This window comes from Spathaspora passalidarum, assembly GCF_000223485.1.
Source record: "Spathaspora passalidarum NRRL Y-27907 unplaced genomic scaffold SPAPAscaffold_1, whole genome shotgun sequence".
Taxonomy (NCBI): Eukaryota; Fungi; Ascomycota; class Pichiomycetes; order Serinales; family Debaryomycetaceae; genus Spathaspora; species Spathaspora passalidarum.
This window is the reverse complement of record NW_006767425.1, coordinates 1,508,545-1,535,658: the sequence shown is the minus strand read 5'-3', so window position 1 is coordinate 1,535,658 and position 27,114 is coordinate 1,508,545. Positions and strand designations below refer to the sequence as shown.

Sequence of the window (27,114 nt, the reverse complement as noted above, 5' to 3'; positions counted from 1 at the left end):
TGTACGATCAAGTTTTTATGATACACTGGCTTCAGTTTAACGATTGATTCTTAGTAGGAACGCCAACCTTGACTCGATCAATACCATTGGCACCAAATTGTGACCCAAAGAAAAAATCGATTAAGATTTAAAAAAAAAAAAAAAAAAAAAAAAAATAGAACATGCACGTGACCACTTACATAGATATAGTATACAGACTATAAACTATTCTACGCTATTAGCACTATACTCTAAGGTAGAGCAATTGTCTGCTGTTTATTGAATACTAATACAATTTGGCATCACTATTAAGACAAAATTCTATAGATTTGAACAATTTTATTCTATCTTCTTCGTTGAAAACCCATAACCCATAAATCTCACCTAATAAGTTTCTCACAATGATTAAGTTATCATTTAGTTCCACATCCATTTCCAGCACTGAAGAATCATTCAATCCATTAGGGAAGTAATGTTTGGTTATTTTGTTTGGTAATAATCCCAATGAGAAACAGTCAGGATTGTTTCTATTTAATAATATTAATCCGTAACAGAAAAGTTGCTGTAAATCTTGGTAAGAAAGTTGTTTATTGGAAGGAGGAACCTTAAAATCTCGAACATACAATGCTAAAGTACCCAGGTAATCTGATTTTATCCATTCTTGCGATTCATCGTTGAACTTGTATACAACGCAATGAGAGGTGTGACATAATAGTTGTTTTATTCCTGGATCGTACCGACTTATTACATTAAAATTCAATGTGTTGGTATATAATTTAAGTGCTTCCTCTGGTGTTATTGGTTCTTGATTATTAAGTTCTCCCATTGCTTTGATGTGAACGTCTACTGTCATCTATTTGCAGAAACTTCCTGTTGCTTTGAATTAGTTTGGTTGTAAATTCAGCATTTTCCTTTTTTTTTTCCGCTGGTAAATTTTGCCCTGTAAGGACTTCTAGATTTTATTAGAGGTAACTAAACATAGAGCAAACCAGCGAAATACCTCCTTATTAAAGTTATGCAGCAAGAATTAAGCCAACATACAAGCCCTCACTCAAAGGTGCAAGATCTTCTAAATGATAAATTAGACCCTATGTAATATGCACCTTAAAAGTCCGAGCCGCATCGGTATTACCGGCCAAACTAGGAATGAAAAACTTGAATTTTTGACTCCTGCATACATCACGTCATCCACACCTCATCCACCTCTCATGGTGGGGTTATTTCACCAGTGTGTGATCTTACCACAAATTAACGCATCTTTAAAACACCATTTTTAAAGTTTTTACTAATCTTTTGTAAATCTTTAGTTTTGAAGATTTTTCTTACAAGTCAATTGCCAATTTCAATTCCAGATTAACTAATTTTATTACCATGTTCTCCTTATCCAGATCCCTCCCTAAGTCTAGATTATTTGTTTCACCCCTTAGAAACGCCCTTAGAACTTATGTTGCGGTCGGGGAAACTTTACCCTCAGTTGATCTTTATGAAAGTTCTCCAGGTAATGCCGTCAATCTTGCTGAAGAAACCAAGTCCGGTAAAACAATTGTGATTGGTGCTCCAGGTGCTTTTTCTCCTGCTTGTAGCGGTACCCACATCCCTGGTTTTGTCAAGAATTTGCGTGCTTTTAATGATAAGGGTTACCAAAGATTCTTTGTGGTTTCTGTTAATGATCCATTCGTTACTAAGAATTGGGGAGAATATTTGTTGCATCATACTGTGGCTGGTCAACAAATCAGATTCTTGGCCGATACCAATGGTGAATTCACCAGAGAACTTGGTTTATTATTTGATGCTACCAAGGTTTTCGGTAACGAAAGATCCAAGAGATATGCTTTGTTACTTGAAGACGGTACCATTACCAAGGCTTTTATTGAACCAGACAACACTTCTGTTGATGTTTCCGAAGCTTCTAAAGTGTTAGCAGAAGCTTAATTTATTTTGTTTTAAATATGTACGTTTATCTAGTTTGGTAGCTGTATAAGTCATTCATATATATCTGCAACAAAATGCTCACTAACTTGCGAAATAGTCAACCTCTTTTTTTGGCCTATCTATATTCATATGTTGCCAACCATGATGTTTTACAAACTACCTTTATACAGCCATTGTACCTCTATATTGAGACTACTGGTCCGTGTATCACCCATCGTTAGGTTTAATTCGTCAATAACGGAATTTACTACCAAGGAAATCGATGCATCTAAAAAATGGGTAGAGAAGTTTACTCCCATACAAATCCCTACGGATGTATTTACCATTTCATATAGCAGATCATCTGGCCCAGGTGGTCAAAAAGTTAATAAGACATCTTCGAAAGCTACGGTATCGCTTGAACCTGGTCAATGGCTAACTCCGGCCACGAGTTTCTGGATCCCCCAGCCTATTCAACATCAATTGAAGGAAAACAAGATCAGGTATGAAACCAAGGGAGGAGGTCTATTGATACAGAGTGATGTATTTCGCAGTAGAGATGCCAATACGAGTGAATGTTTTAAAAAGTTGTTAGAAGAGATTAAATCAAAGGTTTATTTCCCTGGTGAGGTTAGTGAACAAGCCAAACAGAAATGGGAGAAACTAGAACAAGCAGCTAAGGAACGTCGTAAAGTTGAAAAGAAGATTCTTTCAGAGAAAAAGAAGAGTCGATCTAAGAGCTTTGATTTGTAAGTTGATGTATGTCATACTTTTAGATTGTGTATATAGTAATTGGTCTGAATCACGAAATTTTTTGGTTGTCCAGTTTGTCTCTTTTTTTTTGTTTGTTTTTTTTGTTTCTTACACTATATCATAGTATGACGTTTAGCAAACATTCTTTGTACAGTTTAAGTAAATACAATGAGTAGTAAATTGCAAATACCGATAGATTCAATCTGTGCCATTATTGATCATGTCGTTTCAAGAATTACTGACGACACTGATAAGAATTACATCTTTGAACAAGTAGATGATATATTGTTCAGTGAAGATGCCAAAAAGATTCAAACAACACTAGATGAAGCTCAATTTGATTACAAATTGGAAGTGGATCAAGAAATATCAGAAGAAGATAAAGCTAAAATAAATGAATTTAATGAAAGTTTAGATCTGAAATCAAAAGAGTTTGTTATATCCACATCATTCCAATCTACAATCAATGGCATTCTTGGAACGTATGCCGAAATAAATAATGACTTGGACAAATCAAACTTTTACAATAAACTAGCAATATTGCTAGACTTTGAAATTGAGCTTTTCACTGATGTCTATACTCATACCAAGTATATTTACTACAACAGTTTATCCCAAATACTGAAGTTTTTGGTTTCAGTGGGTACCGCAGAAATCGAATATTTCTGGTCATATTTAGAAACTAGAGAGCTACTTTTCCAAACGAAAATCTTTGATAGAGGCTCTATAGGTGATAGAATTGCTGTGTTGGAAATATGTAATTACTTAACTGATCGATTGACAAGGAAAGATTCAGCTGGGAAAAGAAATTCCTATAAAAAGGATACATTTAATGATAGATTCCAATATCGTGTTAGAGTGTTTGTTACTAATACGTTCGCATTTGAAGATAATACTGGTTTAAACAAATATTTTCATACTGCTGATAGACAGGCCCCTGAACTTCCTTCGAGGAATAAGTTTTTGGAGGATATAATTTCTGTGAACAAAATTTTCAATGATCCTTATTATTTTGCAAAAAAGGCCAACACAAAAGAATTGTCTACTATGGCAGATCGAATGGTTGGTATATGCAAATATTTAACGGGGGAAGAGCTTGATTACGCGGCCAGTGTGGGTCAGACTGATCAATATCAAATTCCAGAGCCAAAATCGGAAGAGGAGCAACAATATTTGAGTGAGAAATACTCAGATTTATTCTATGTTCCTGAAACTTATTTGATGTCAAGCTTTGGATACAAAGATCGCAAAGAACATGAAAAACTTCAAGTTGAAGATCGTGAATTTCTTGATAAACAATTTGAGACTTCAAAGGTAAGACTACAATATCTTGTTCAAATACTTTTCGTTGTTAGTTTTCTTATTGAGCTAGCACCTCGTAATAAGGCAGACTTTATGGCTTCATTGGGAGCTCCCACACACGTAAAACATCTAACTGATGAATTTATTTCTGAGAGCAATAGAACCGCATTGTGGAAAATTAAAAGGGATCTTTTTGCTTCGTTAAAGTCTATAGATGGGCAATTGTCATTTGTATTGCTGCATCTCCTTCTATCAGAGAGAGCTTGGTGGGGTTGGTTGATTTATGGAAAGGACCCTAATACCAATAAATCATACTTTTACGACAGAATATTGGATCAAGAAGAGCTTGATAAAGTAGAAGAAGATAGGACAAAGCTTTTCCCTTATAAAAGTAAGAAATACTTTAATAGTTATGTTACACCTCAATTGACTCGAAGAATGAGAGTTGAACGAGGCATTGGAAGGTTGCATTCTTTAACAAAGTTTGATTCCGTTTTCAGTAAAGCAAAAGTTGAACAATTGAGTGATTCAATCGCAGAATGTGAGGATAGTCCTGAGAGAAAGGAAATGTTAGAAGAAAGGTCTATCCTTCTTTGGAAATGTTTGCGCAAAGAGAGATCAAGTAATTGGTTGAAATTTGGAGAAATCTTGAGACCTGAAATGTTGCAAAGTGAGCCAGCAACTAATGGAGAAGTTGAAAAGGAACTGGATAGGGCCAAACGTCCCTTGGAAACTGATGAGAGTGATAACGTACCAAAGAGAGTAAAGACTTAGGTGTATAGATAGTTTCAGTAGAGCGGTAATGAAAAAAACATTAATAGCATTCACACTAATTTTGTCATTGTATAACACTCGCTAGGCATCTCCTTTGGTCGCGCTAAAAATAAATTGGTGTACCGCGATGTGCGACGCGCGTTGCAACAATTTTTTTGGAAAGAACTTTAGACGGTAAGTTTGCAAATGCAATTTGAACCACCTATTCTTTGAAGCAATTGAGTTAGATCTTCCTACTACCAAAAGGCACTTACCAGTTTAGTATACCTTAGAGACCGCTAGTCATATCTTTTTTTTGCTCTTTCGTCTCCAATAATACACAAAGCCTTGCTGGTCTAATTATTTGTGTTAGTGGTTGCATAACAAATTATTCAAAATGGCTATCCCAAACAACAAAAGTCCGGTTGCGTCCAAGACGCGATCTGCAGCATCTAAAAGGAATATAGAACTTATTTCCCCAATACGAAAAGTCAGGAACTCGAAGAAAAGGAATAAGGACCTTTCGTCGTCCTCCAGAAAGAAAGATGCTAGCACCAGCACCCCAGCGAAGATTCCAGTATTACATTACAAGGGAAGAGATAGTCCTATAGATCTCGACTCATCTCCTATTAAACGAAATCAGGATTATTCTACGCCACCATCTCCAGAAATTGTGAATTTGACTTCATCATCGCCAATTAAGAAGAAGAAATGTGTTGCATTTTCAGACGAATTATTTTCTGATCTCCCAGTTACTCCAGAGAAGGTGCCTACTCCTTCGCGTCCCATTCTCAAATATTACAACATCAACTCAAATTCAAGCCCAGTAGATCCAAACAACACCGCATTATGGGAAAAGAGCTCGGAACAGAAAGCATATGGCCCTAAAAATCCATCATTTTGGCTACAAGGTACAATTATTCAGTTACAACCTAACTCATCCGAATTAGCATACTTGATCGAGGGTTGTCTTGATGTTTTAGGAGACCACGCATTTAAGAGGAGGTTTGAAGTGTATGCCACATTGAATGGAATCTGCAAATCCAATCCGCGAGAAACTTTAGTCAGGTTATTTGCAAGTACTCCCAGTGGGTTGACAACTCCTAGTAAGGTTTCCCCAAAATCGGTTCAAGAAAGCAGTACGGTGGTACGGTTAGCATCTCAAATTAGAAAGGATATTGAATCTACAGAAAATCAGCTCTTCGATTCTGATATAGATAAGGAAAACGTTTCGCCATCCAAGAATGACCCATTTAGAATACGGATAATCAATCAAGCATTAAAGCTTGTCAACTTTTTCATGCTGGATCAAGATCTCAATAATTTTTTACCAGTTGACGACATTTCTTGGTTTTATCGTCATGCCTGTATGATGTTGAGACATCCACAGACATCAAAAGCAATCGTGTCTCCATATTTACTTATTATCAAAGACTGTAAATTCAGTGTGAAAAAGAAAAGACTAGTTTTTGATAATAGTGATATACCTGAGAATATGTTGTACAGTTTGATTAATATGAAGCCATTTTTAAGTGCTTCGATTGTCACAGAAAAGTTCCTTTGTTTCAAGAACTTTGTATTAAATTTTCCAATTATCATGGCTAAGAATGTAGCTCATTGGTTTGGATTTTTGATTTGGAATATTTTTGATGTGACTTCTCCATTTTACTTAAAATGTTTGGGTGTTGGCATCAATTGTCTTTTGGTGGTTGCAAAAACTTTTTTGGATAATAAAAATGTGCTGTTATTTGTTAGACAATTTTTATCTTCTGACTTACCTGCCAATTTCAATCCTAGTTCCGAAGGACAAACTGAACCTTCAAATTTGAAGACTATTGATATGATAACAAAAAAACTTGAAGAGTTGATTCTCTCAAGACAATATAAATGTGTGATGGATATGTGGTTAGCATTTACATTACTCGTAGCAGATGGAGAATCCTCGTTTGACAAATGGGAATATTTAAATAAATGGTTGCAAATTCCAAAATACTGCTTCAATTCTCAAGATGAAAATGCTAGGCTATTGGTGTTGGGTAGCTGGAAAGCTATTGCTTTCAATGTATGCCGGAATGAACTTAATGATATGAAGAGGGCATTGGACCCTATATTCAAAATACCTAATTTAAAGGAAAGACCTCAGGCTATCAGCGTAGCATTAAAATCAAAGGCAAGATTATTGACTTATTTATTTGCCAGTTTTAATGCTGCTGAAGTTCAGAATGAAGTGGTTGATGCAATGCATAATTTGTTTATTTGCATCTTGTATTTAATTATCAATCCTCAAATTATGAAGCTGTCAACCAAGTATATGCATATTTATTGGGATAAGATTATTCAAGTTGTATTTCTTAATTTTTACTTCAAAAAAGGTACATCAACACCGCATATGAATCAACTTGGGTTGAAAATTTTAACTCGTCTTTTAAGACCAGCAACTCCAATAAACGAAAGAAACTTTAATGAAGTGAGGTGTTTATCAACTGATCCTGTTTTGTTAACTGAAATCAATTCCTTGCCTCCAAGATGGGTTCATGCCAAATTTGATCGGATTATGCACAATATGGTACATGTTTTCCAACTGGACAACTTGTACATTGAACAGAAGGTGAATTTCTTTAATGCCTTTTTAGCAAGTATACGACTGATTACCAAAAATGAAGTGAGTGTATCTGCAGCAACATATGATATTATTGATAACATTCCAGTCGTGCTAGGTGTTTTGTTTGAAAGTAACAAGTTTACATACGATTTGGCTTTAAAATTAGTGCTTAATTTGCATGATACATTTGATCCATCATTATTGGTTAACAGAACAAGGTATGAAAATGGAGAAATAAGCACAAATGTTTACCTTTCATTGTTCCAAAACTGCTTGCCTAGATTGACTAATGAAGAATCAATGGAATTATTCAGCTTGATTATCCAATCACTTACTAGTCAGAAAGTGCTTATATTTATTGCTGATCTCTGCAAACTTGAATTAAATGACGGGGTGAGAAACATGTTTATCGATGTGTTAAATAAGAGAAAGGTGGAAACAACAGAACTGGAACTAGGTCTATATAATGAAGTTTGTGGGAACTTCCATTCTGGATTCGATATATTTGTGAAGAAATTAATCCAAAGCATTGTATCCCTTAGTGACAGTGAAGAATTGAAACGCTGCTTGAGCTACATCAAATTTGATTCATGGACCATTGATATTAGGATGTACTTTCTTTTGCTCGTAAAGGGTGCGCCAAATGTACATGTTCAACAATATACTATCTCGGTCTTGGAGAAGCAACTAAAAGATCAGGATGCATTGCCTATTATGGTTCAGTTTTTAACTGAGCAAAATTTTGATATTGAAATAGGTGCCCTTGTTGCTCAGATTGTGAAAGCGGTTGTATCAGCTGCAGAATCTGTGCAACCATATGCTGTACAAGCTTTGCATAATTATTTGTTAGTAAAATCTAAAGATCTTGAACCAAATGTTGCATTGCTTGATGAGCTTATGTTATCTTGTTACACCGAATTGAACATGGATATCGCCAGATATTTGACTCTTGATTTGACAAACTTCCCATTGTTGGCCGAGGAATTCAGTAAAAGAGGTGTGACATGCACCAATGGAGAGCTTACGAGAGTGAATCAAGACTCTGACACGCTTATTGATCCAGTTCGAAAGAATACTGTACAGCCGGTATTAGATGTTGACGTAAATGAACATAGTGTAATTTGGGCTGAAGATACGGAGCAGTTAGAAGCAGTTGTCGAACCTGTTAAGGAGAGTTTGGTTGCAAATAATGAAGACGAGCCCAAGCAAGTGTTGAAGGAACAGGTAATTGCAGAAGCTGGTGAAATTTCTAGAATGGCTGTTGATGAAAATACCACAGAAATCTCCACCAATGAATCGGAAGTTGTAGTTGAGATTTCAGATTCTATTCCTTCAACTGGAAATGTCTCTAAAAAAGAAGAACTTGATGTCGAAGTTTCAGATTGCCTGATAGTACCAGCATCAGATTCAGAAAGAAAGAAGACATTAGATCTTGAGAAGACTAATGTAGTTGTCTCCAATGAAAAGGAAGAAACTCCTGATGTGATAATAATCATACCCGATGAAGATGTGAAAGTTTCTCAGGGAACTAGATCAAAGAAGAAGGAGAAAATCAAAGGTAAAGGTAAAGGTAGAAAGAAGAAATCTACAAGGGCTAAGAAAGAGATTGACTCGGATAGTGTATCTATATCTGAGGCACCTGCTAGTGAGGATTCCAGTTTTATTGATTCCAAGGAACTGAATTTTGATGTACATGCATTTACTGCCTTGGTGAATGCTAAGCTAGATTCAAAGACAAGTAAAGATGCAGTTGAAGAAGTGAATAAGTCAAATTCGGAAATTTCCTTCAATGAGCCTGTACCAAAAGTTTCTCTTGACTCAATAATCAGCTCAAATGATGTGCCGGAAAGGAAAAGGAAGCTTGATGGGGAATATGTCGAGATAAACAAGAAAAGTAGGTTGTCAGAGCAAAATGATGACGGTGCGGGTGTTGAACCGCAATTGTCTAATGGTCACTCAGAAACGGTTTTTATATCTTCCAATGAAGAGTCTATCACATTAGTTGACGCTGAGAATAGTGCTGAAAAGGTTCTTTTCTCTACACCTAGCTTGGACCTTGACTCTGAGAAAGTACGTGAACCTGACACTTTCGTATCTCAAGAATCTTGTGAGACTTTATCTACCAGAGAAGTAAGTTTAGTAGAAAAGGGTTCTGTTGCTGATTTACCAATGAATGACTTAGTTCTGACTGAGATACTGACAGTGTCTGAGCTTCAAAATGATTCCACGGTTGTTGTTAGTAGCCATGTTATTCCCGCTGCTGCTGCTGATGATGATGATGATGATGAATTTTCCTCGATTAGCAAGGTTGTCGAAGAGTCTAACAATGTTGACGCGATCCAAGAGCAGGTTAGTTCAGTTTCCAGTACGGAAATTGCGATTATTGAAAACAGTCAAGATACTGTTTTGCAAAACAAAGAAAATGTGATATCCAGTTTGATTGGACAGTTACAAGATATTTCTGATGAGGAAATACTGAACCTTTCTGTTCAAAAGAAATATGACATAGAAACCCAATTGCTTGGGTTAATGCTTCGTTTGAGAAATTCCAGATGAAGTTTGTATAAAAAAACGTACATAGATTTAATGAGATTTTAATGATTGTTTAATTAATTGCGCGCGTATGCAAATCGTAAATTTCGCTTTTGCTCTCTCTCTCTCTCTCTCCACAAAATATAACAGTCTGTCTCTAACAAGGTGAAATTGAATCCAATACAAATCGAATCAAGTTGCTGGCATTGACTGATTAATGTCTATAATACCATACAATTCAAATCTGGACATTTTATTCCATGATCCGAACCATGGAATTCTAGTGGTGCATGACAATCAAGAAAACAGCATCCTGTTGGTGTCAACACGTTCCTCGCGAGACAAATCAAGAACCCGCCCCCCACAACCTTCTCTGACATTCACAAACCAGCAATATGGTCATTACTCCGGTGAGAAATCAACCAAGTGTCCGAACTGTGGGTTCACTTGGTCAGAATACCCTGAGGATACACCCAGGAGAAATTCACGAAGTTCCGTCACCCCCTTCAACTTTTCGCTCCCTGATATAAATTTGCCAAGAGATTTTGCCCAAGGGTTTGTTCGAAACGATTATTTCAAACTATTGGGTCAATTGCCCTATGTAAGCAACAATACCAACCACGAAAACACCAACAACCACGTTAATAACCACGCAAGAAGCTCTCTTCCAGAAGGTATATTCAACCAGGGCTATTTCAAGCGATTTTTTAAACGGGTAGAACCTTTTGTTTTGGGATCAGGTGCTCATGCACAAGTGTATAAAGTAGATCATGTTTTGAACGATATCAAATTGGGGACATATGCCGTCAAGAGGATTAGCATAGGTGACAAGTTTGAACATTTAGAACAAGTTTTGAATGAAGTTTTGATCTTGTATGAGTTATCAGTGAAAGGTGCAAATGAGAATAATTTAATTCGTTATAATCACGTTTGGTTGGAATTGGGAGATCTCGAAGATCTGTCTTCTTATTTCCTTCCACCTTCAGGCGTGGGAGAGAAAGTCAAGAATCGAATTCCCTATGTTTTTATATTGCAACAGTATTGCGACGGTGGACATCTTGAGGATTTGATATCTAAACACTTTAGAAGAGAAGAAAATCTTACTTGGAAAGAAAAGATTGATTTGGAGAGAATGAAGCGACGTTTAAGAAGAAGCAGCTCGGGAAATAAACAGGAAGAAACTAAGAAGAAGAAATGGTTAAGCAACTTCGAGATTTGGAAGTTTTTCCACGATGTTGCTAAAGGAGTTCATTATTTGCATGTTCATGGTATTCTCCATCGTGATCTTAAACCTTCAAATTGTCTTTTAGACGTGGAGTATATTGCAAGGGAAGATTCCCCTGAAGAAAACCAGTTTCTTAATTTGGAGGAATTTGAAAATGGAGTACTTGACCTACCTAGAGTGTTGGTATCTGACTTTGGAGAAGGAAAGTTTATAGACAAGAAACATAATGTTGTGATAGAAGACCAGTTTAATGAAAGACGTGGTAATACTGGAACCCTTGAATTCACTGCTCCAGAACTTTGGCTATACTCCAATGACCCCATCTTGGGAGAAGATAATAAAACATTTTTCAATGATTTCACCTATGAAAGTGATATTTATTCGTTAGGATTGATCTTGTTGTATTTATGTGTGGGTAAATTGCCATTTTCTGATGTAATTAAAGGTGAAACGGATCCTCAAGAAATCAGAAATAAGATCATAAGTTGGTACGATGAGTTAACATATGAATTGTTTCAAGAGTGGTTTACCACGAATGCTCTTGAATTGAGGGATAGTTTTGACGATACTATGTTGGATTTCCAAAAGTTGGTGTACATGATGATAAAAGGGGAAGGTTCTGGAAACCAATCTACATCCAGAGCTATATCCAAGGAGGTATTGGAATTCTTAGAAAACATGAAGAGAGAAAGATTTATTAAACATTATGAGGAAGAAGAAGTTGTTGTTAGCGGTGAAGAGCTCATGAATAGGAAAAGTAGTGCAGCTGGTAGTTTAGTTCGTGTTCTGTCTGGTACTATCATGGATGAACCAGTTCTTGATGAGGATGAAGAGGAAGATGAAGCCTTTGAGGAGGAACATAAATCCGAACACCTAAACTTGCTTGAGGGAGTCCGAGAACTTGATGAGTTTGAAGGCGTAAACCTAAATAAAACAGAGCCGGATGCACCTACTAGCAGTAGTTCTATTCACAATGTTTTGGCAGCCATTGTACTATACGGGTTTGAATTGATAGTCTTGGAATATATTTCATATAATTCAGCCAAGCTCGTTAATTCTATCCTTAAAGTTGTGGTTTTCTTTTTGGTTGCAATTGAGTTATACATTGAAAACTACACCCTTTTAAAGACAGTGTTATTTGTGATAACCTCAATAGCAGTTTCAATTCTTCTTGCTTATTATCTCAAATTTGAAAGCTCACGTGATTATTTTTAGACGTCTGCGCGCGTGCAACCATCGCCGTTTTTTTTGACTTCCAAAAAAAAAAAAAAAAAAAAAAAGAAACTTAGTAAACAGAAAGGTTATATAGTTCTTTAATATATACCGGGAAATTTTTATAGAAAGCATGGGGTCAAAGAGAAAGAGGGAAGTGTCTGGGATAAAGCCCAAGTCTAAGAAACAAAAAAAGAAGCAATTAAAAACGCTACAGAACAGTTTAACCCCTGGGCACAACAAGTTTGAAAAATTGGCAAACCTCAATGGTAATCATGATGGGGATGAGGAAGACTCTGACTCGAGTGTTATATTTGATTTTCTGAGAGAAGGATCGAAAGAAAGCGAAATAGTACTTGTAGATAGTGACGAGGAAGAGGAGGGAAAGAGCGATATAGTGGTGATATCTGATACAGATAACAAAGAAAACACAGATGCAAGCACTGAACCTCCCCAAAAGAAAAGAAAAGTTGAAGGAAATGAATTGACAAACAATGAAGATTTCATAGGGTTTGGTTTCCTGTCTTCTTCAGACGAGGCAGAAGACAATTTTGACGACCTTTCTGACGATGGAGTACTAAGCGCCGACGAGCAAGGCATAATTATAGACGGTCCTAAAAAATCCCTATACCCTTGGATCAAAGACCACGATCACTCTACCCAGAAGGAGATTGCCGATTGGCTAACTATGGAAATCAAAGACTTTGTGGATTACGTGTCACCTTCCAGTGATGAAATCGTAACTAGAAACACCGTGGTTAATAGACTCAAGACACAAATTGCGAAATTTTGGCCTGGCACCGAAGCACATGTGTTTGGATCCTGTGCCACTGACTTATACTTACCTGGTTCTGATATAGATATGGTTGTTATTTCAGAAACCGGTGATTATGAGAACAGGTCGAGATTATACCAACTTTCGTCGTTTTTAAGAAGTAAGAAATTGGCCAAGAACGTGGAAGTCATCGCCAATGCCAAGGTCCCAATTATCAAATTTGTGGACCCAGAATCTGAGATTCATATAGATGTTTCGTTTGAAAGAACAAATGGTATAGATGCTGCCAAAAGAATCCGTAAATGGCTAATAACAACACCAGGTTTACGGGAATTGGTGCTTATAGTAAAACAATTCCTTAGATCAAGAAGATTGAATAATGTTCATGTGGGTGGTTTGGGTGGATATGCCACTATTATTATGTGTTACCACTTTTTAAGATTGCACCCAAAAGTATCCACAGGATCAATTGATATATTGGACAATTTGGGAGTGTTATTGATTGAATTCTTTGAATTATACGGACGGAATTTCTCATATGATAACTTGATAATATCGTTAGATCCAAACACAGAAGAACCACGTTACTTGACTAAAGGAACCAATGCAGTTCTCAACACTGCCAGAAGTACCTTCTCCATTGTTATTCAAGACCCAGCAGATCCAAGAAACAACATTACAAGATCCTCGTATAACCTACGAGATTTAAAGAAGGCATTTGGAGGAGCTTATCAACTTCTTGTTGAAAAGTGTTACGAGTTGAATGGAGCTTCTTATAAGGACAGATTGGGCCAGCTGATCTTGGGAGATATTATCCGATTTAAAGGTAAAGAAAGAGACTTTAATGATGATAGACATAAAGTTGTTAATACTGCATTAGTTAACCACGAAAGTGAGGAGGAAGACGAAGAAAGCGATGGTTTAGAAGGAAACGACAAATACTATTTTTCCGATATGACTGTTGAAAGTGATACTGATTTGGATGCAAAATATATTCCCAAAGAACCTACTCCAGTAACCAACAAAGCCAAGGATACTAAGAAGCTTGTTGAGTCGTTTTTAAGTCTTGAAGACACCGAGAACGACGACAAGTATGAACCAAAAGAGCCAGAAGAGGATGATGCCGTTGAGATCAAGCGGTCAAAATCTAATCTTGATAAGGAAATTAGAAGAGACTATTGGAGACAAAAGGGTCTTGATATGTAGATTAATGTGTATTATTAAATTGTATCTAGATTAATTAACAACATCCTGACGTTGCTGCATGCCTTGCATTTAATATTGAGCCTATAGGACCACCTTGGACATCCGTCTCTGATTGTGCCTTGTCGTAGTACGATTTGAAGAAATCATCATCTATAGCTACTACTATATCTTCAAATAATTCGACGATTCCGGTACCTTCCTTTGAACTAGTTGTATGGAACTTGACAATATTACCATGACTTTCTATTAATTCATTCACCTTAGTTTCTATGTCCTCCTGGGAAATTTTGGGTGTAGTTTGCAGTTGAACTAAGTCATACTTAGTTCCAATCAAGTGTATTTCTATTGGTTTGTCATCGGCATTACTGCTATTATTCAATTCCAATTGTTGAATCCAATATTTTGCAGTATGAAACGTAGATTCAAAGTTGCTTAAATCAATGCAGATCAACGCCACTTTGGCGTTTCTATAGTACATGGGAGTCAATGACCGATATCGCTCTTGCCCCGCAGTATCCCAGATTTCGAACTTGACTTTCCGATTGGCATCAGAATGCGATGTGTATAATTTTGTTATGAATGCTGCTCCTATAGTGTTTGCGATATGGACATCAAAAGTATTGGATGTAAATCTGTGGACAAGGGAGGTTTTCCCCACTGATGATTCTCCCAATAGTACGATCTTGTAAGGAGGTGGTTGTATGCTATCTTCAATTACTGACATGGCTGTATGCTTTGTATGCTTTATCTATATATATATGTATCAAAACAAAGTGGGTCATTGCTTCGTAAATTGTAGATAATGGGTTTTTTTGTTGGCACGTGACTATAATTGAAACGACGTTGTGGCTTTGAAAAGCACTAAAGTATTTTAAAGGCACTAACACCCCCAGGTAGAAGGATCTATAATCCTGGAATAATAGGGTGATTTATAGACAGATCTGAAAGTTCTAAAATATGTCAATAGCAAGCATGAAACGTTTAGATTATGTGGTGTTTACGTTTCAGTTCTTATATTCAGTGTTCGCTTGGAAATTCATGAAAAGGACTTTTTTACGAAATAATACAGGTTGTGGCTCCCGAGTAGGCTGCTTTTGCAGAATGAGCCATTGCTAGGCCAGGATATGTTCACTTACCAAATGAGGGCGAGGTCATGCCGTAACACTAATAAACATTATTACACAGTCGGGCCTTCGGACCAAAACGATCGGCCCATGCGCGGGGCAAAAAAGAAAGTTGCAAATTAACTAGAACACTCGAATGAAATGAATCAGAAGCTTCTTTATCGTGGCTCATTCGATTATTGCATTGTCAAAACGAGCTATTTAATCTTTCGAACTCGTTCATCAATTATAGCACAAAGTAATATGTGGTTTGTGCTAATTGAATTTCCCCGATTTCATTGTAGAGCAAAATAAAGTTACCCCTTTTGCTTGAAAGTTGACACAGATAATGATGAAATTACGTAAATGCATCGAATTAATAAATTACCTTAGTAATTACCACTTTCGGTCTGGATTCTAATTGGGAGTAGAATTCCATCTTTCCCATAATGTAAATTGTTCGGGGTTTGAATGACCCATAATATTTTGTTCCTGCAGACACTCCATTTTTTCAAAGCCCGTGATAAACATACAATTGGTTTTTTTTTTTTCCTACATAGTTAACAAATCTGTCATAGCAGTGACACAACTATCAAAGTCAATACTTAAGTAACAAAAGCGCCAGATATTGTTTTTTGTTAGGAACCCTGTAGATGATATAATATAACCCAACCAAGAATTATAAATTAAAAAAACCCCACAAATACGTTGAGTAAACGAACCCGATCGAATAAAATAACCGACCCCCACGGACTGAATGCAGAAAATTTAACTTCTGCAAAATTTAACAACTTCATATAAGTGAAATAACGAATACTGGTTAACTTTTTTTTTGAAAATTAATTGGTGTTTTTCTTTACAAAGTGTTGTGTGTTTGAAGTTTTTTTTCAATATTGTTGTATAACTCAATTATTTTTGCTATTAAACATTACACATAACCAATATCACACCATAATGGAACTGCCTAAGAGAGTAAAGGTGGCTAGCGCTAAGCCAAGGAAGCATGTTAGCAAGGCTTGTCTTGAGTGTCGTAAACGACATTTCAAATGTGATGGTAAAGTACCACGATGTGACAGGTGCATAAAGTCTAATAAAGAATGTACATATGTTGAGAGTCACAGAGGTGGCTCCAGGAAAAAGGGAGTATCCAAAAAGGCTCAAGTCATAGGTGTAAATGATATAAATCAAGGTCCTAAGTTGCCCATGTATGTGGCAGAAATCGAAGATTTCCCCTCTGTTAAAAGACCTCGTGAAGAAACTCCTGCTGATATTTCAGACCCTCTTGCGCCTTTGCAAGCTCGTGTGGACAATATAAGGAATAATCAAGATATGGTCAAAGAAATATTTAAGCTTCCATGTGCGCTTGATCATGGCCGTTGTGAAAACCTGGATTGTCCTGGTAAAAGTGCTGTGGCATACTTTGATAACCGAGAGAATGCTCCTTTGTCTGATGCAGAAGCACACATGGTAGAAAACCTCAGAAAGAAGATTAAATTGGACCATACTTTAGGTAATCTTGACTGTTTATTTGCTGGAAGAGAGCTTATAAAAGATGTTAAAACATTCCAACAGTTGGAAATGACACTAAAAGTGCACAATTTTGACAACTTTATGGATCCTACCCTGTTTGATAAAGGTGAAATTCTTAAAAATTACTATGGTAGATTCCATCTGGCCCATCCTTTATTACCTCCTAAGGAAGAATTGATGATCTATTTAGCAAATTCTAACGTTGAAAAGGAACTTTTGCCAATCCTTAAGATTATCGGAGATGGTCAAACCACAAGCATGTATGCTAAACAGGTTGATTTGATATCGGATAGATTGATCCAATGTGTAAATATTGTCAAACAGAATAATCAACTTGATGTTGTTTCCATCCAAGCATTGCTCCTTGTTGCTATCGTTGCTCATGTTTCATCGTTCCATGTATTCAGCAAGAAATTAAGACATTTTTGCATTCATTTAATCGAAGATATGAAAATTAATACCCTTGACAAGCACGAGTTTATAAATCCTACCACGGATGCCTTGACTCCAACTTCTTCAATTGCCAGTGCTGGCAGCCCCGGACAGTCAGTAAATGTTTTGCAGTCTCCTAGGTTATCACATGTGGCTGCTGCTAGTGTCGCCGACAGTGCCAGAAGATTATTTTGGGAATTATATTTCTTTGATATAATTATTGGTTCAGCCGATGGTAAGTCAATCTCTAGTTTGGATGCCCTTGAGCTCGATATAAATTACCCAACTAAACCCTCGCAACAAGAGTTTGACTATAAAGGCAGAGCAGAGGCAGGAAAGTTAGTAACGCAAGCAGTTAAGATGAATGTGGAATTAATTGAAAAGAAACCATACGAAGCTACCCTCACTAAACTAAAGGCATCTTTGTCAAGTTGGGAAATGAAATTGGAAGATCCTAAACTTTTTGGATCTCCTCCTTTAATTCACAAAAATGGAAGTGTAAATGAAGGTGTCCACCAATCTATCTTGTTGTACAACTATGCCAAAATATTTGCCCATCGTCCATTCTCATACCTTTGGAAAATTAATTCCCCACAAAACCCTAAATGTAATGAAGAAGTTCTTGAAGCCAAGGATGTCCAAACAACCATGAAAGCAGATGCCCGTACTAATATTGAAACTAAGAAAACCATTGAAGCTGCCAATTCAATTGTTGAAGTCTTGATTGATACCAATGCTTCAAAAGTTCTTGATCGAACACCTTTATTTGCTTGTGGGTTAGCATTGTCTTCGTTGGTCCACCTTAGTGCATATATTTGGGTAGAAACCACATTGGCCAATGATTCCACTCGTAATTTTGATTTGAATGAAAGCGATTTGGAAATTTTTACTGAATATATCAAGTTATCATTAACTGCTATCTATCCTATTTCAAGACATTGGACCTTATCCGGAAAATTAGCCAAACATATCCGAGAATCTCTCACTACCTTAAGACCTAAATTGTACTCCAAATTAAAGGACTTCCTACCTCAAATTGAAGTGGGTATGGAACAAATGACTATAGCTGACTCGTCGAGCTCACAACCTTCTGCCCTCAACCTGACAAACGCACAGCACATAATATCTAATGATACCACTCCAGGTACAACTTATACAAATACACAAGCTTACGAACCTCAACAACAACCGGTAGTAACCAACTATTCACCTTATTACTTGAACTCGTTTGATAGTACAACTGCTGATAGTGTGGATTACAATGGTGGTTTGGATGGGTTGCAAATGGGACAAATGTCACCAATGTCGGACACTGGGTGTGATTGGATTGACAAGGCTCTTATAGATTTTTTTGACGAGGACAATATCATGGCTATTTAAATTATGTATAAAGTATTTAACACAACTTAATTAATATTAATATTTGAATCTACTCTTTTTAACTTTAAATAAACCTAGCAGCTTGATGAACAAAAGAGTAGATTCAAATAAAAAGAAACAAATTGAAGATTGAGTTCCAAAAGGAATCACTGGCTCTGAGTCGAAGCTTAAACTCCATGAATTCTTCAATGAACTGGAAGTAAGTCATATGGGGTTTTTTTTTGAGTATTCTATGTTCTTTTAAAAGATATTTAAGTTCTAGGAGATCGATAATTAGTACAGAATCATGACAATTCTTTTGATAATTATAACAATCTACACACCTAAATCTTGTACTTTCTTGATTTTCAATTAATTCAGAAATGCTCATGTGAGCTTGCTTAAGAGACTTTTTTTTTTGGAAACTTTTTTGCAACTGTTTCAGATACCTGCCATTTTCATTTTGATTAAACTTATTCTAAAACACATCCTGGTATCATCTGAAGTATATTTACCACTTTTGAAAAAAAAACAACAGTCCAGTTGTGGTTGAAAAACTTATAGTTTGGTAGTCTCTATATTTTTTTGTGTTTACGTGATTAAATCTCAAAACAAACTGTTGGAGTTATGAACTGTTTGAGTATTGAACATGAACATTTGAATATGTGCAAAATCAAAGATGAAATTGTGTAGAAAGTTATCGCTCAGGATTCTAGGTTCTCTTCAACGCCTATAACATTTGGAAGCTTTCGAGGATTTCTTGGAATTAAACTAGTTGTACTGGTTGCCATTCCAAGAGGATCGTTGAATGTTTCTGCTGTTATAGGTTTTATTATAGTTTGATCTAATCAACCTCTCAATCTCTGGTCTTTCTTCTACTTTTCTTAATTCTCGGTAGGAAGTAACTCGAGTAAGGAGGATCAAATATTCCACATTAGCATTTTTTTTAAATAAGTCAATAAGGAAATTTTCACATTTATCAATTGCTTTTCGGGTGTAATTGCTTAAAATGTCAAAGAAAGCTTGACGGTAATTGTTAAAGGATTCGCCGTTTTGATGTAACTTACAAACTTCAATGATTACATTTAATTCTAACGGATTGACATTAAATCTGTTACGAATGACATCATCCCACATTTGCAGATTTAGACTTAATGCAGATACGAAGTGGTAACTATTAATTACAAAGATACCACAGAATGTCGGAGGTTTATTCGGTGTAATATAACCGTGCACGACATCATACGAGAGTAAGATAAGAAATGTCACCTAAGGACATATAGTATACCACAATAATTATTGAATAAAGGATAGACGAAGTATTAGAGTGTCGTGAAAACGCAAAGTGGTTAGGTAGGCTATGGACGTAAAGCTAGACAAAATAATAATATTTAAATAGTTGAACTTTTCTCACAAAGTCACTTTGATTTTGTAGAAGGATTCTCACTTAGTTAGTTTACGAAATAGATAATAAAGTCTTGCCGTATTTGTCTTAGGACTATTAACTATACAATGAAAGACTAAAAGGATGATTTAACACCATCATCCAAAAGGGCTCTGTGGCCGAGTGGTTAAGGCGGTAGACTCAAGTTCTACTATCGTAAAGATGCACGCGTTCGAACCGCGTCGGAGTCATTATTTTTTTGAATTTATTTCATTTGTAATGAAATTTTTTTTTAAGCTGTGAGGTCCATGTCTACATACTTTTTATTAATACTTTACTAGTACAATGTATATTAATCTCATGGTTTTTACTGTATACAAAATTAAATGTGCAAAAAAAAAATTAAAATGTATCAAAATATCACGTCGAAACGTTTTTCTTTTTTTGGTTGCCAATTGGGGTATTCTCAACTATTGTAAACCAGAAAGGGCACTGGTGAATTGAGAACCACCACTTTGTTGGTATTCCAACATGAATTCTTCCAAGACACCAAAAGCAGAGGAGACACCAACAACAGTGGCTACACCCTTACCTAATCCACCCAATAACTCACCAGCAACGGCCAAACCAGCTAAGAGGAAAGCACCACTGACGGAAGCAACCGGAATAACACGGGCTAATTCCTTTGCAATGGAGATATCTCTCTTTCCGGAAATGGAAATACCTTGGTCTTTGAATTGCTTAGCAATATCTTTTGGAGAAGAACCAGAAATGTAACTCCATTTGTTAGCAAACCAAACTGATAAAACAACAATGGAGAATGCGTATACAACGGTCTTGATTGGAGACAATAAGGTTTGGAGTAAGGAAGTGGAGTTTGACAAGTAGAATAAAATACCAGTCTTTAAGTTCAAGTTGTTTGAGGTTGGGTTTAATTCGAATTTACCCAATAAGGATACTAACAATTGTGGGGCACCCAATTTTGACAAGACAACAGTAGAAAAGTATCCAAAGACTTGTACATTAGCCAAAACAGTAAAGGCAAACAAGACAGGTAATCCACCAGTGTATAACAATCTAATTGGGAAAACATTGCTCATACCTCTAACCTTTGTTGATCTAATTGGAATTTCAATACGGTAGTTTTGTAAAAGAATAACACCTCCAATAGTTAACAAAGAAATGTAGAATTGATTCAAGTTTGGTAATTGGATACGGGTGAATGCATGCCAGATAGTTGCAGCGTTTTTCTTTGGACTAAAGAGAGAAAAGTTTCTAACCAAGTTCATTAAAGCACCATAACTTTCAGACTTGTTGGAGTTGAAAACCTTGAAAACTTCAATACCAATAAGATCAGCCACGGTATTAGTGGCAACTTGCAAGGTTAAGAAACTCAAAACACCAGAGCCAAAACTGTAACCCTTATCAAAGATTTCAACCATCAAGGTGACTAACCAAGACCAACTGACAATTTGGGTGAAAAGCAAAACGTAGGAACCAATTGGAGTGGAGTCCTTCAATGGGTCATAACCACGAATAACATTGTCGTAATAACCAGAGTAGATAAGCCCAGCAGCGTAAACAACAGCCAAGGCAAAGGCAGTTAATTTTTGACCAGTTTGGAATAATTCACGGTCATATCTTAAACCCAAGTTAGCATTGATTAATCTTAAACCAGCAGCAACTTGCCAAATGAAGGCAGCAGTGATAACTGGTAACAATCCTAATTCTAAAAGGGTTCCCTTTTCCATAGCAAAGATTGATCTGATGTTATACAATGGATCCACAATGGCAAATTGAGCATTGGAAACTAAACCATATAAAGGCAATTGGCCCAAAAGGAAAATGAAAGCACCACCCACAGTATAGACTACTTTTTCATCAAAGGCAATCTTTTCTACTGGGGATTCGATTTCTGGTAACACTGGCAAGAAGAATTGAACCAAGTCAAGAAGACGAACTGAAATTTTTCCAAAGTTAGTAAATGAGTCACAAACAACGAACAATTAGTCGATTTAATTTTCATCAACGGAAACACAACATACATCCACCCATGATTGATATATTTTATATTGAAACGGTGTACTAAGTCAACAGACAAACGAAGAGAATTGGAAGTAAACTAAGATTTACTTTGGTTGTCCAAAAATGTCAGTTTTTTTTTTTGTTTTTTTGCCCTGAAGATTCGGTCGTTCGCTGGTTCATTTCGCCTCACTACGGCCCCATCTGATTTAATTTCGTCGACCTACACATTAATTTGTTTTTCTGGGTGCGGGTTGTGATAAATTAATTTTTTCTCGCAAAAAATAATAATCTACATTTGTACGAGATCATTATGGCTAAATAGTTTCGCTAATTGTCTATTTTTAGAAAATGCTAGAAAGTGAATGAACGTGACAAGCAACTTATCTGAACAATGAAAGAAGAAAAATTCAGTAGCTAATTATATTTGCTAAGCCGTGCTAAGAACAATACCCGTTGTTTACAGCCTTAGGTTGCGAATTTCACCTTTAAGCGTTGCAGCATATCTGTAAAATACTTAAGCTATCATTAAATCATATCTCATTCCATGATGATGTTGTTTCTCCTCCACACATGATTAAAGAAGATCCGTTGGTAGTTTCCGAGAAGGTCCCAACTTCTACTAAGGTAGGTATTGCAATTTTTCGGGTTCTTTTCAAGTGATTTACATAATCTGTTGTTCCCAGAAACCTAGGTGATTGGGAAATTGTTTCTGGTTCTGGTGCAATATCGGTCTCATCATCGTCATTGTGCTTGTCTAATAACAATAACTTGTATAGAATTTGATTCAATAGTGAATTGTAATTAGTGCTAGAATCATTCTCCTTGTCCAAAAGATAATCTTTTATGTCAGTTAGCTTATGAAACTTTTTAACTCTAGCAATTTCATCCGGATTTAGATATTTGAATAATTCATCCCCATAAAAAGCTTTTAAAATGGTTTTATCCTTTGGATTAGTCTTATCAATAGTCACATTCTCATCCATTACCGCCTCGTCTAGATTCCAACTGGCTACATTGTCGCTTATTAGTAGTTGGTCATCAAGTAATGCATTATTTGAATTATACCAACTATTGATCTTGTTCGATAAATGGTCTTCTGTCTGTTGGGTGTATAATTGGGTCGTGCTGCCCTCATCAAGCTCTCTTCGCTCTGGGATTGAATAATCATCCTCGGATTCATCCCCTTCATCTTCTTCCGCATCAGATGAATACGCATGTGTATTAGTCGTATTGGTCAACGACAAAATATCCGACTCGTTTCTTTTATTAGACTGAACAGGATTGAACAACACATACAGTGATTCTTCTACAAATTCTAGGTCTTCGTAGTCGGATAGGATACTAGAAGTGGTGTCATAATTGGCCTGGATAGGGCGTTTGCTCAACTGTGGTGAATTTGCAGCATTTTGTCTCGAATTCATTCTGGATTTGTGGCTTTTCTTGTTCCTGATTCTTATAAAACTATTCTTATGGTCGTTGTTGTCGCTGTCAGAGTTATTAATGTTATGGATATTATTATTGTTGTTGTTTCTATTTGAATTTATTCTGAACGCTTGTAGATTCGGGTTTATTGACATTTTCTAGTTTGTTTCTTTTTAGCCACCAAATAGTTATTGCAGCCTAGTTATGGATCTGATTATATGTACAATAGGTTGTGAATCAGAATATATACGTCACCTTTTTGTGTTGCTTGTTTAGCGTAGCAACAAAAAAGATAAGATAAGGGGAAAAAAAAAACTGTGGGCGGCAACAGGCTTCAACAGAAAAAAAAAAAAATTGTGGTGGGGGGTAGTGACCAATTGCTGGGTCGTGTGTGTTCTTTGTGGAAAAGGGTGTAGTTGTGGAAACTATCAGTTCAATACAGCAATATACGTAGGGATACTAAAGGGGAAATAGCAAAGAAGTGATGTAAATCAAGCGAGATCTTTGCGAATCAGAAAAAGGAACAAGTGGGAATTATTTCGTTTTTATAATGTTAAATTTTATTTTCTTCGTTTTACTGTGGAACGGAAGTGATGGAGTCACGAAATCCATTTTAGCCCATCCGGTCTTTGAAACTAAACTCATCGCCACATATTATTTCTAGTTTTAGTCTCATTTTGAAAAACTTACGACAGCTGCTACCCTTGCGTAGATGTACGTGTTAACTGGTTATGAGAAGAGTTTATGCGAGAAATCACATCAGAAATCTCTATATTGCCGTCATGACAACTAGACGACCATAACTTTATGCGGGATCGGACTTCCTGCATAACTCACTGCAACCAACAGAAAATATTCTTGCATAAATTCTGTCACATCACTTCATGAGTTCACATTAAATTTTATCTAAATCTTACGTAAACCTAAATGCATATTCATGGCTGTGGTGTGCTTCTTTTCTTCGTACCGAAGATTGCAGCCTGTTTCAGACATGTAAATTTGCTTTGCTATGCTTATGACTAGCATTGAAAAAGATCTAATATAAGTCACGAAATTATTTTCTGGTCTACTGAGGGGAATAAACTTTAACAGTTTCAGCATTCTGCTGCCCGCAACCGCGTTCCAGTCCATTGACCCGTATATCGGAAGGTCCATAGCAGAAAATCAATAATAAAAAAAAAAGAAAAAAGAAAGTTGTTATTTCAGTTGGAGTAAAAGAATTTGTTGGGAATGTTACCTATATCGGTTGTCTTACCTATCGGTATACTAACCCAACAAAGTTGTGGTTATCGGGAAAACTGTAACTGCATTGTTTATCCCATACAATATAAATTCATACATGTTGCATGGGTCATTTACAGTTGTTAAATTAATTCATCCAAGACATAAAATACGAAATCTTAACTTTCTGCCCAAGACAAATTTGTTGCATTGGAACATAAACAGTCAGTTTATTTGCTGCAAAACCAAAATAAATTGTCTGCGTTTTGGCTAAGAGAATGAGTGTGAGTTATTGATATGTTGTAAGATATTTATTTTCTTTTAGTTAGTTAGTAATCGGACATTATCAAAATTTAAATCTCAAATCTGTCTATTCTCTCTTATAGTGTATTATGTTTTCCATTGGGGTATTTCCATTCAGAAGAACATAACCAATCAGATAGGGGTGAAAGACTAATTTCAAATATAAGTTGGATCATCATTTTTTTTTAAGAAACAACTTGGTATCATCCTCTAAGAAACAAATAACAACAAAATTCGAGATCCGGCTATTCCAAATTTCTTTGGAAATGAATAGTTACATACTATTTAATGCTTTGATCACTAATGCTTATTGCTTACAAATCATAGCTGTGTTTTAGTAATTCTATAGAAACCAACTAGTTGAAAAAAAAAATTTTCGTACCAAAGATTTAACATTTCCTTCTACGGTACGACCGATTGTCCGGGTAACATTTCCTGCAGGATTACATAATTATTAGACGTTGAAAAATCGACACTGTAGGCATTGCACAAACCCTAGATATATATATAAAGTAGCTTGCAACTTTATTTTAACACCCCCGGTTATATTACAATCAACTATATAAAATGGCTATTGGTGGATTAGGACAATTGGACCAAGAATACGATGGTAAGTAATCAACTCCAATTTCTTCTGCAATTCAACTTACTAACTGGTTTTCCCCCCCCCATTTACAGGTTCCAACTTAAGAATTGGTATTCTTCATGCAAGATGGAATAAAGAAATCATTGATGCCCTTGTAGAGGGTGCTATTAAAAAGTTACTCTCTTTAAATGTCAAGAGAGAAAATATCATTATTGAAACCGTTCCAGGATCCTTTGAATTACCATATGGTTCCAAATTATTTGTTGAAAAACAAAAAAGGTTAGGTAAACCATTGGACGCCGTTATTCCAATTGGTGTTTTAATCAAGGGATCAACTATGCATTTTGAATACATTTGTGACTCGACCACTCATCAATTAATGAAATTGAACTTTGAATTAGGTATCCCTGTTATCTTTGGTGTTTTGACTTGTCTTACTTTAGAACAAGCTGAAGCTAGAGCTGGATTGATTGAAGGTAAAATGCACAACCATGGTGAAGACTGGGGTGCTGCTGCTGTTGAAATGGCTACTAAATTTAACTAGAAAGTCAATATTTTGTATTTATTTAGTTTAATAATGAGACATTTACAGTAACTTATATTTGTAAAATGTGGTTTTCCATTGATATTTGGGTTAAAATTTTATATATTTTCTCTCAGAACTTTTCCAACTGTAGAATAGTAGAGATTTCGACAGCAGAATAGTACCAGCGTCTGCTGTTAGGAACGCCTTTAGCAAAACCTTTTAGTCAAAAAAAAAACCTAGTATCAATTGGAGAATAATTTTCATCTAAAGATAATGTTTGTTGTTAAAGGCGGATTCTTCAAAACGAGTTATCAAGTAGGAAACAAATTTGCTGCAAAAATTTTGATCAGAACATTAAAATTTTAGGGTGTTCAAATCATCAACAAATCTCTGTCCTTTTTCAAAAATGTTATTTCAGATATTGTAAACCCTCTATTCTTAGTAATGGAGTGCTTTTACAACAAAATTTATTACTATGTAACAAAGATATTTGTTTAGAAAGAAGTCTTATAAATAAAGTTTAAAGATATTTGATCAAAAATCTGGCAAAAAATTTATAAAAATATAAAATTCACAATAATCTCGCAAAAGCAGAACTAATCATAATATGAATTAAAACAGCTCTAATTCATATAATAATACTTCTATTAAATCCTTTTATATTCAAATCTAGAAAGAATTGTCACTGTATTGATGTATTGAAGATGTAAAGAATTGAATGTAACAAAACTCACGATACAAAACACCGACAAAAAATACCATACAAGGTACTAAAAGTCCGATAAACATTACCTAAAATATACAAGAACCAGTGCCGGTGTCTAAAACTATAAAAAATAATGAAAAATGTAAAGACTTCGTGGCCAAGTTGGTTAAGGCGTGAGACTGTTAATCTCAAGATCGTGAGTTCGACCCTCACCGAGGTCGCTTCTTTTGAAGCCTTTATGGCCAAGTTGGTAAGGCACCTCACTAG

The 27,114-nt window shown here is 35.8% G+C and overlaps 12 protein-coding genes across 12 annotated transcripts; 8 read left to right on the top strand and 4 right to left on the bottom strand. All coding sequences in view use genetic code 12, as the record gives it.

Annotated features, from left to right (window-relative positions):
• Positions 1-163: 163 nt before the first annotated feature.
• Positions 164-864, bottom strand: SPAPADRAFT_58573 (uncharacterized protein; the record flags this gene model as incomplete). Its single annotated transcript, XM_007372695.1, has 1 exon — positions 164-864. One exon carries the CDS (start codon positions 803-805, stop codon positions 266-268), a length of 540 nt encoding a protein of 179 aa, XP_007372757.1.
• Positions 865-1,284: 420 nt separating this feature from the next.
• On the top strand, positions 1,285-1,979 carry TRP99 (Trp99p; the record flags this gene model as incomplete). Its single annotated transcript, XM_007372694.1, has 1 exon — positions 1,285-1,979. One exon carries the CDS (start codon positions 1,351-1,353, stop codon positions 1,909-1,911), a length of 561 nt encoding a protein of 186 aa, XP_007372756.1.
• Positions 1,980-2,025: 46 nt separating this feature from the next.
• On the top strand, positions 2,026-2,779 carry SPAPADRAFT_58571 (uncharacterized protein; the record flags this gene model as incomplete). The annotated part of the gene is made up of 1 exon (XM_007372693.1): positions 2,026-2,779. The coding sequence occupies one exon, from the start codon at positions 2,053-2,055 to the stop codon at positions 2,641-2,643; it is 591 nt and encodes a 196-aa protein (XP_007372755.1).
• A 5-nt stretch (positions 2,780-2,784) lies between these two features.
• On the top strand, positions 2,785-4,773 carry SPAPADRAFT_69609 (uncharacterized protein; the record flags this gene model as incomplete). Its single annotated transcript, XM_007372692.1, has 1 exon — positions 2,785-4,773. The coding sequence occupies one exon, from the start codon at positions 2,812-2,814 to the stop codon at positions 4,717-4,719; it is 1,908 nt and encodes a 635-aa protein (XP_007372754.1).
• Positions 4,774-5,095: 322 nt separating this feature from the next.
• On the top strand, positions 5,096-9,856 carry SPAPADRAFT_48346 (DNA-binding protein; the record flags this gene model as incomplete). The annotated part of the gene is made up of 1 exon (XM_007372691.1): positions 5,096-9,856. The coding sequence occupies one exon, from the start codon at positions 5,096-5,098 to the stop codon at positions 9,854-9,856; it is 4,761 nt and encodes a 1,586-aa protein (XP_007372753.1).
• Positions 9,857-10,049: 193 nt separating this feature from the next.
• Positions 10,050-12,272, top strand: SPAPADRAFT_48345 (protein kinase; the record flags this gene model as incomplete). The annotated part of the gene is made up of 1 exon (XM_007372690.1): positions 10,050-12,272. The coding sequence occupies one exon, from the start codon at positions 10,050-10,052 to the stop codon at positions 12,270-12,272; it is 2,223 nt and encodes a 740-aa protein (XP_007372752.1).
• Positions 12,273-12,402: 130 nt separating this feature from the next.
• On the top strand, positions 12,403-14,250 carry SPAPADRAFT_48344 (non-canonical poly(A) polymerase; the record flags this gene model as incomplete). Its single annotated transcript, XM_007372689.1, has 1 exon — positions 12,403-14,250. One exon carries the CDS (start codon positions 12,403-12,405, stop codon positions 14,248-14,250), a length of 1,848 nt encoding a protein of 615 aa, XP_007372751.1.
• A 34-nt stretch (positions 14,251-14,284) lies between these two features.
• YPT53 (Rab family GTPase) lies at positions 14,285-14,974 on the bottom strand (the record flags this gene model as incomplete). Its single annotated transcript, XM_007372688.1, has 1 exon — positions 14,285-14,974. The coding sequence occupies one exon, from the start codon at positions 14,972-14,974 to the stop codon at positions 14,285-14,287; it is 690 nt and encodes a 229-aa protein (XP_007372750.1).
• Positions 14,975-17,001: 2,027 nt separating this feature from the next.
• On the top strand, positions 17,002-18,796 carry ZCF2 (Zcf2p; the record flags this gene model as incomplete). Its single annotated transcript, XM_007372687.1, has 1 exon — positions 17,002-18,796. One exon carries the CDS (start codon positions 17,142-17,144, stop codon positions 18,693-18,695), a length of 1,554 nt encoding a protein of 517 aa, XP_007372749.1.
• A 1,598-nt stretch (positions 18,797-20,394) lies between these two features.
• SSH1 (Ssh1p) lies at positions 20,395-22,191 on the bottom strand (the record flags this gene model as incomplete). The annotated part of the gene is made up of 2 exons (XM_007372686.1): positions 20,395-22,018; positions 22,104-22,191. 2 exons carry the CDS (start codon positions 22,111-22,113, stop codon positions 20,529-20,531), a joined length of 1,500 nt encoding a protein of 499 aa, XP_007372748.1.
• A 139-nt stretch (positions 22,192-22,330) lies between these two features.
• Positions 22,331-23,761, bottom strand: SPAPADRAFT_58566 (uncharacterized protein; the record flags this gene model as incomplete). Its single annotated transcript, XM_007372685.1, has 1 exon — positions 22,331-23,761. One exon carries the CDS (start codon positions 23,658-23,660, stop codon positions 22,614-22,616), a length of 1,047 nt encoding a protein of 348 aa, XP_007372747.1.
• A 1,745-nt stretch (positions 23,762-25,506) lies between these two features.
• Positions 25,507-26,214, top strand: RIB4 (lumazine synthase; the record flags this gene model as incomplete). Its single annotated transcript, XM_007372684.1, has 2 exons — positions 25,507-25,639; positions 25,708-26,214. The coding sequence occupies 2 exons, from the start codon at positions 25,597-25,599 to the stop codon at positions 26,157-26,159; spliced, it is 495 nt and encodes a 164-aa protein (XP_007372746.1).
• Positions 26,215-27,114: the final 900 nt, after the last annotated feature.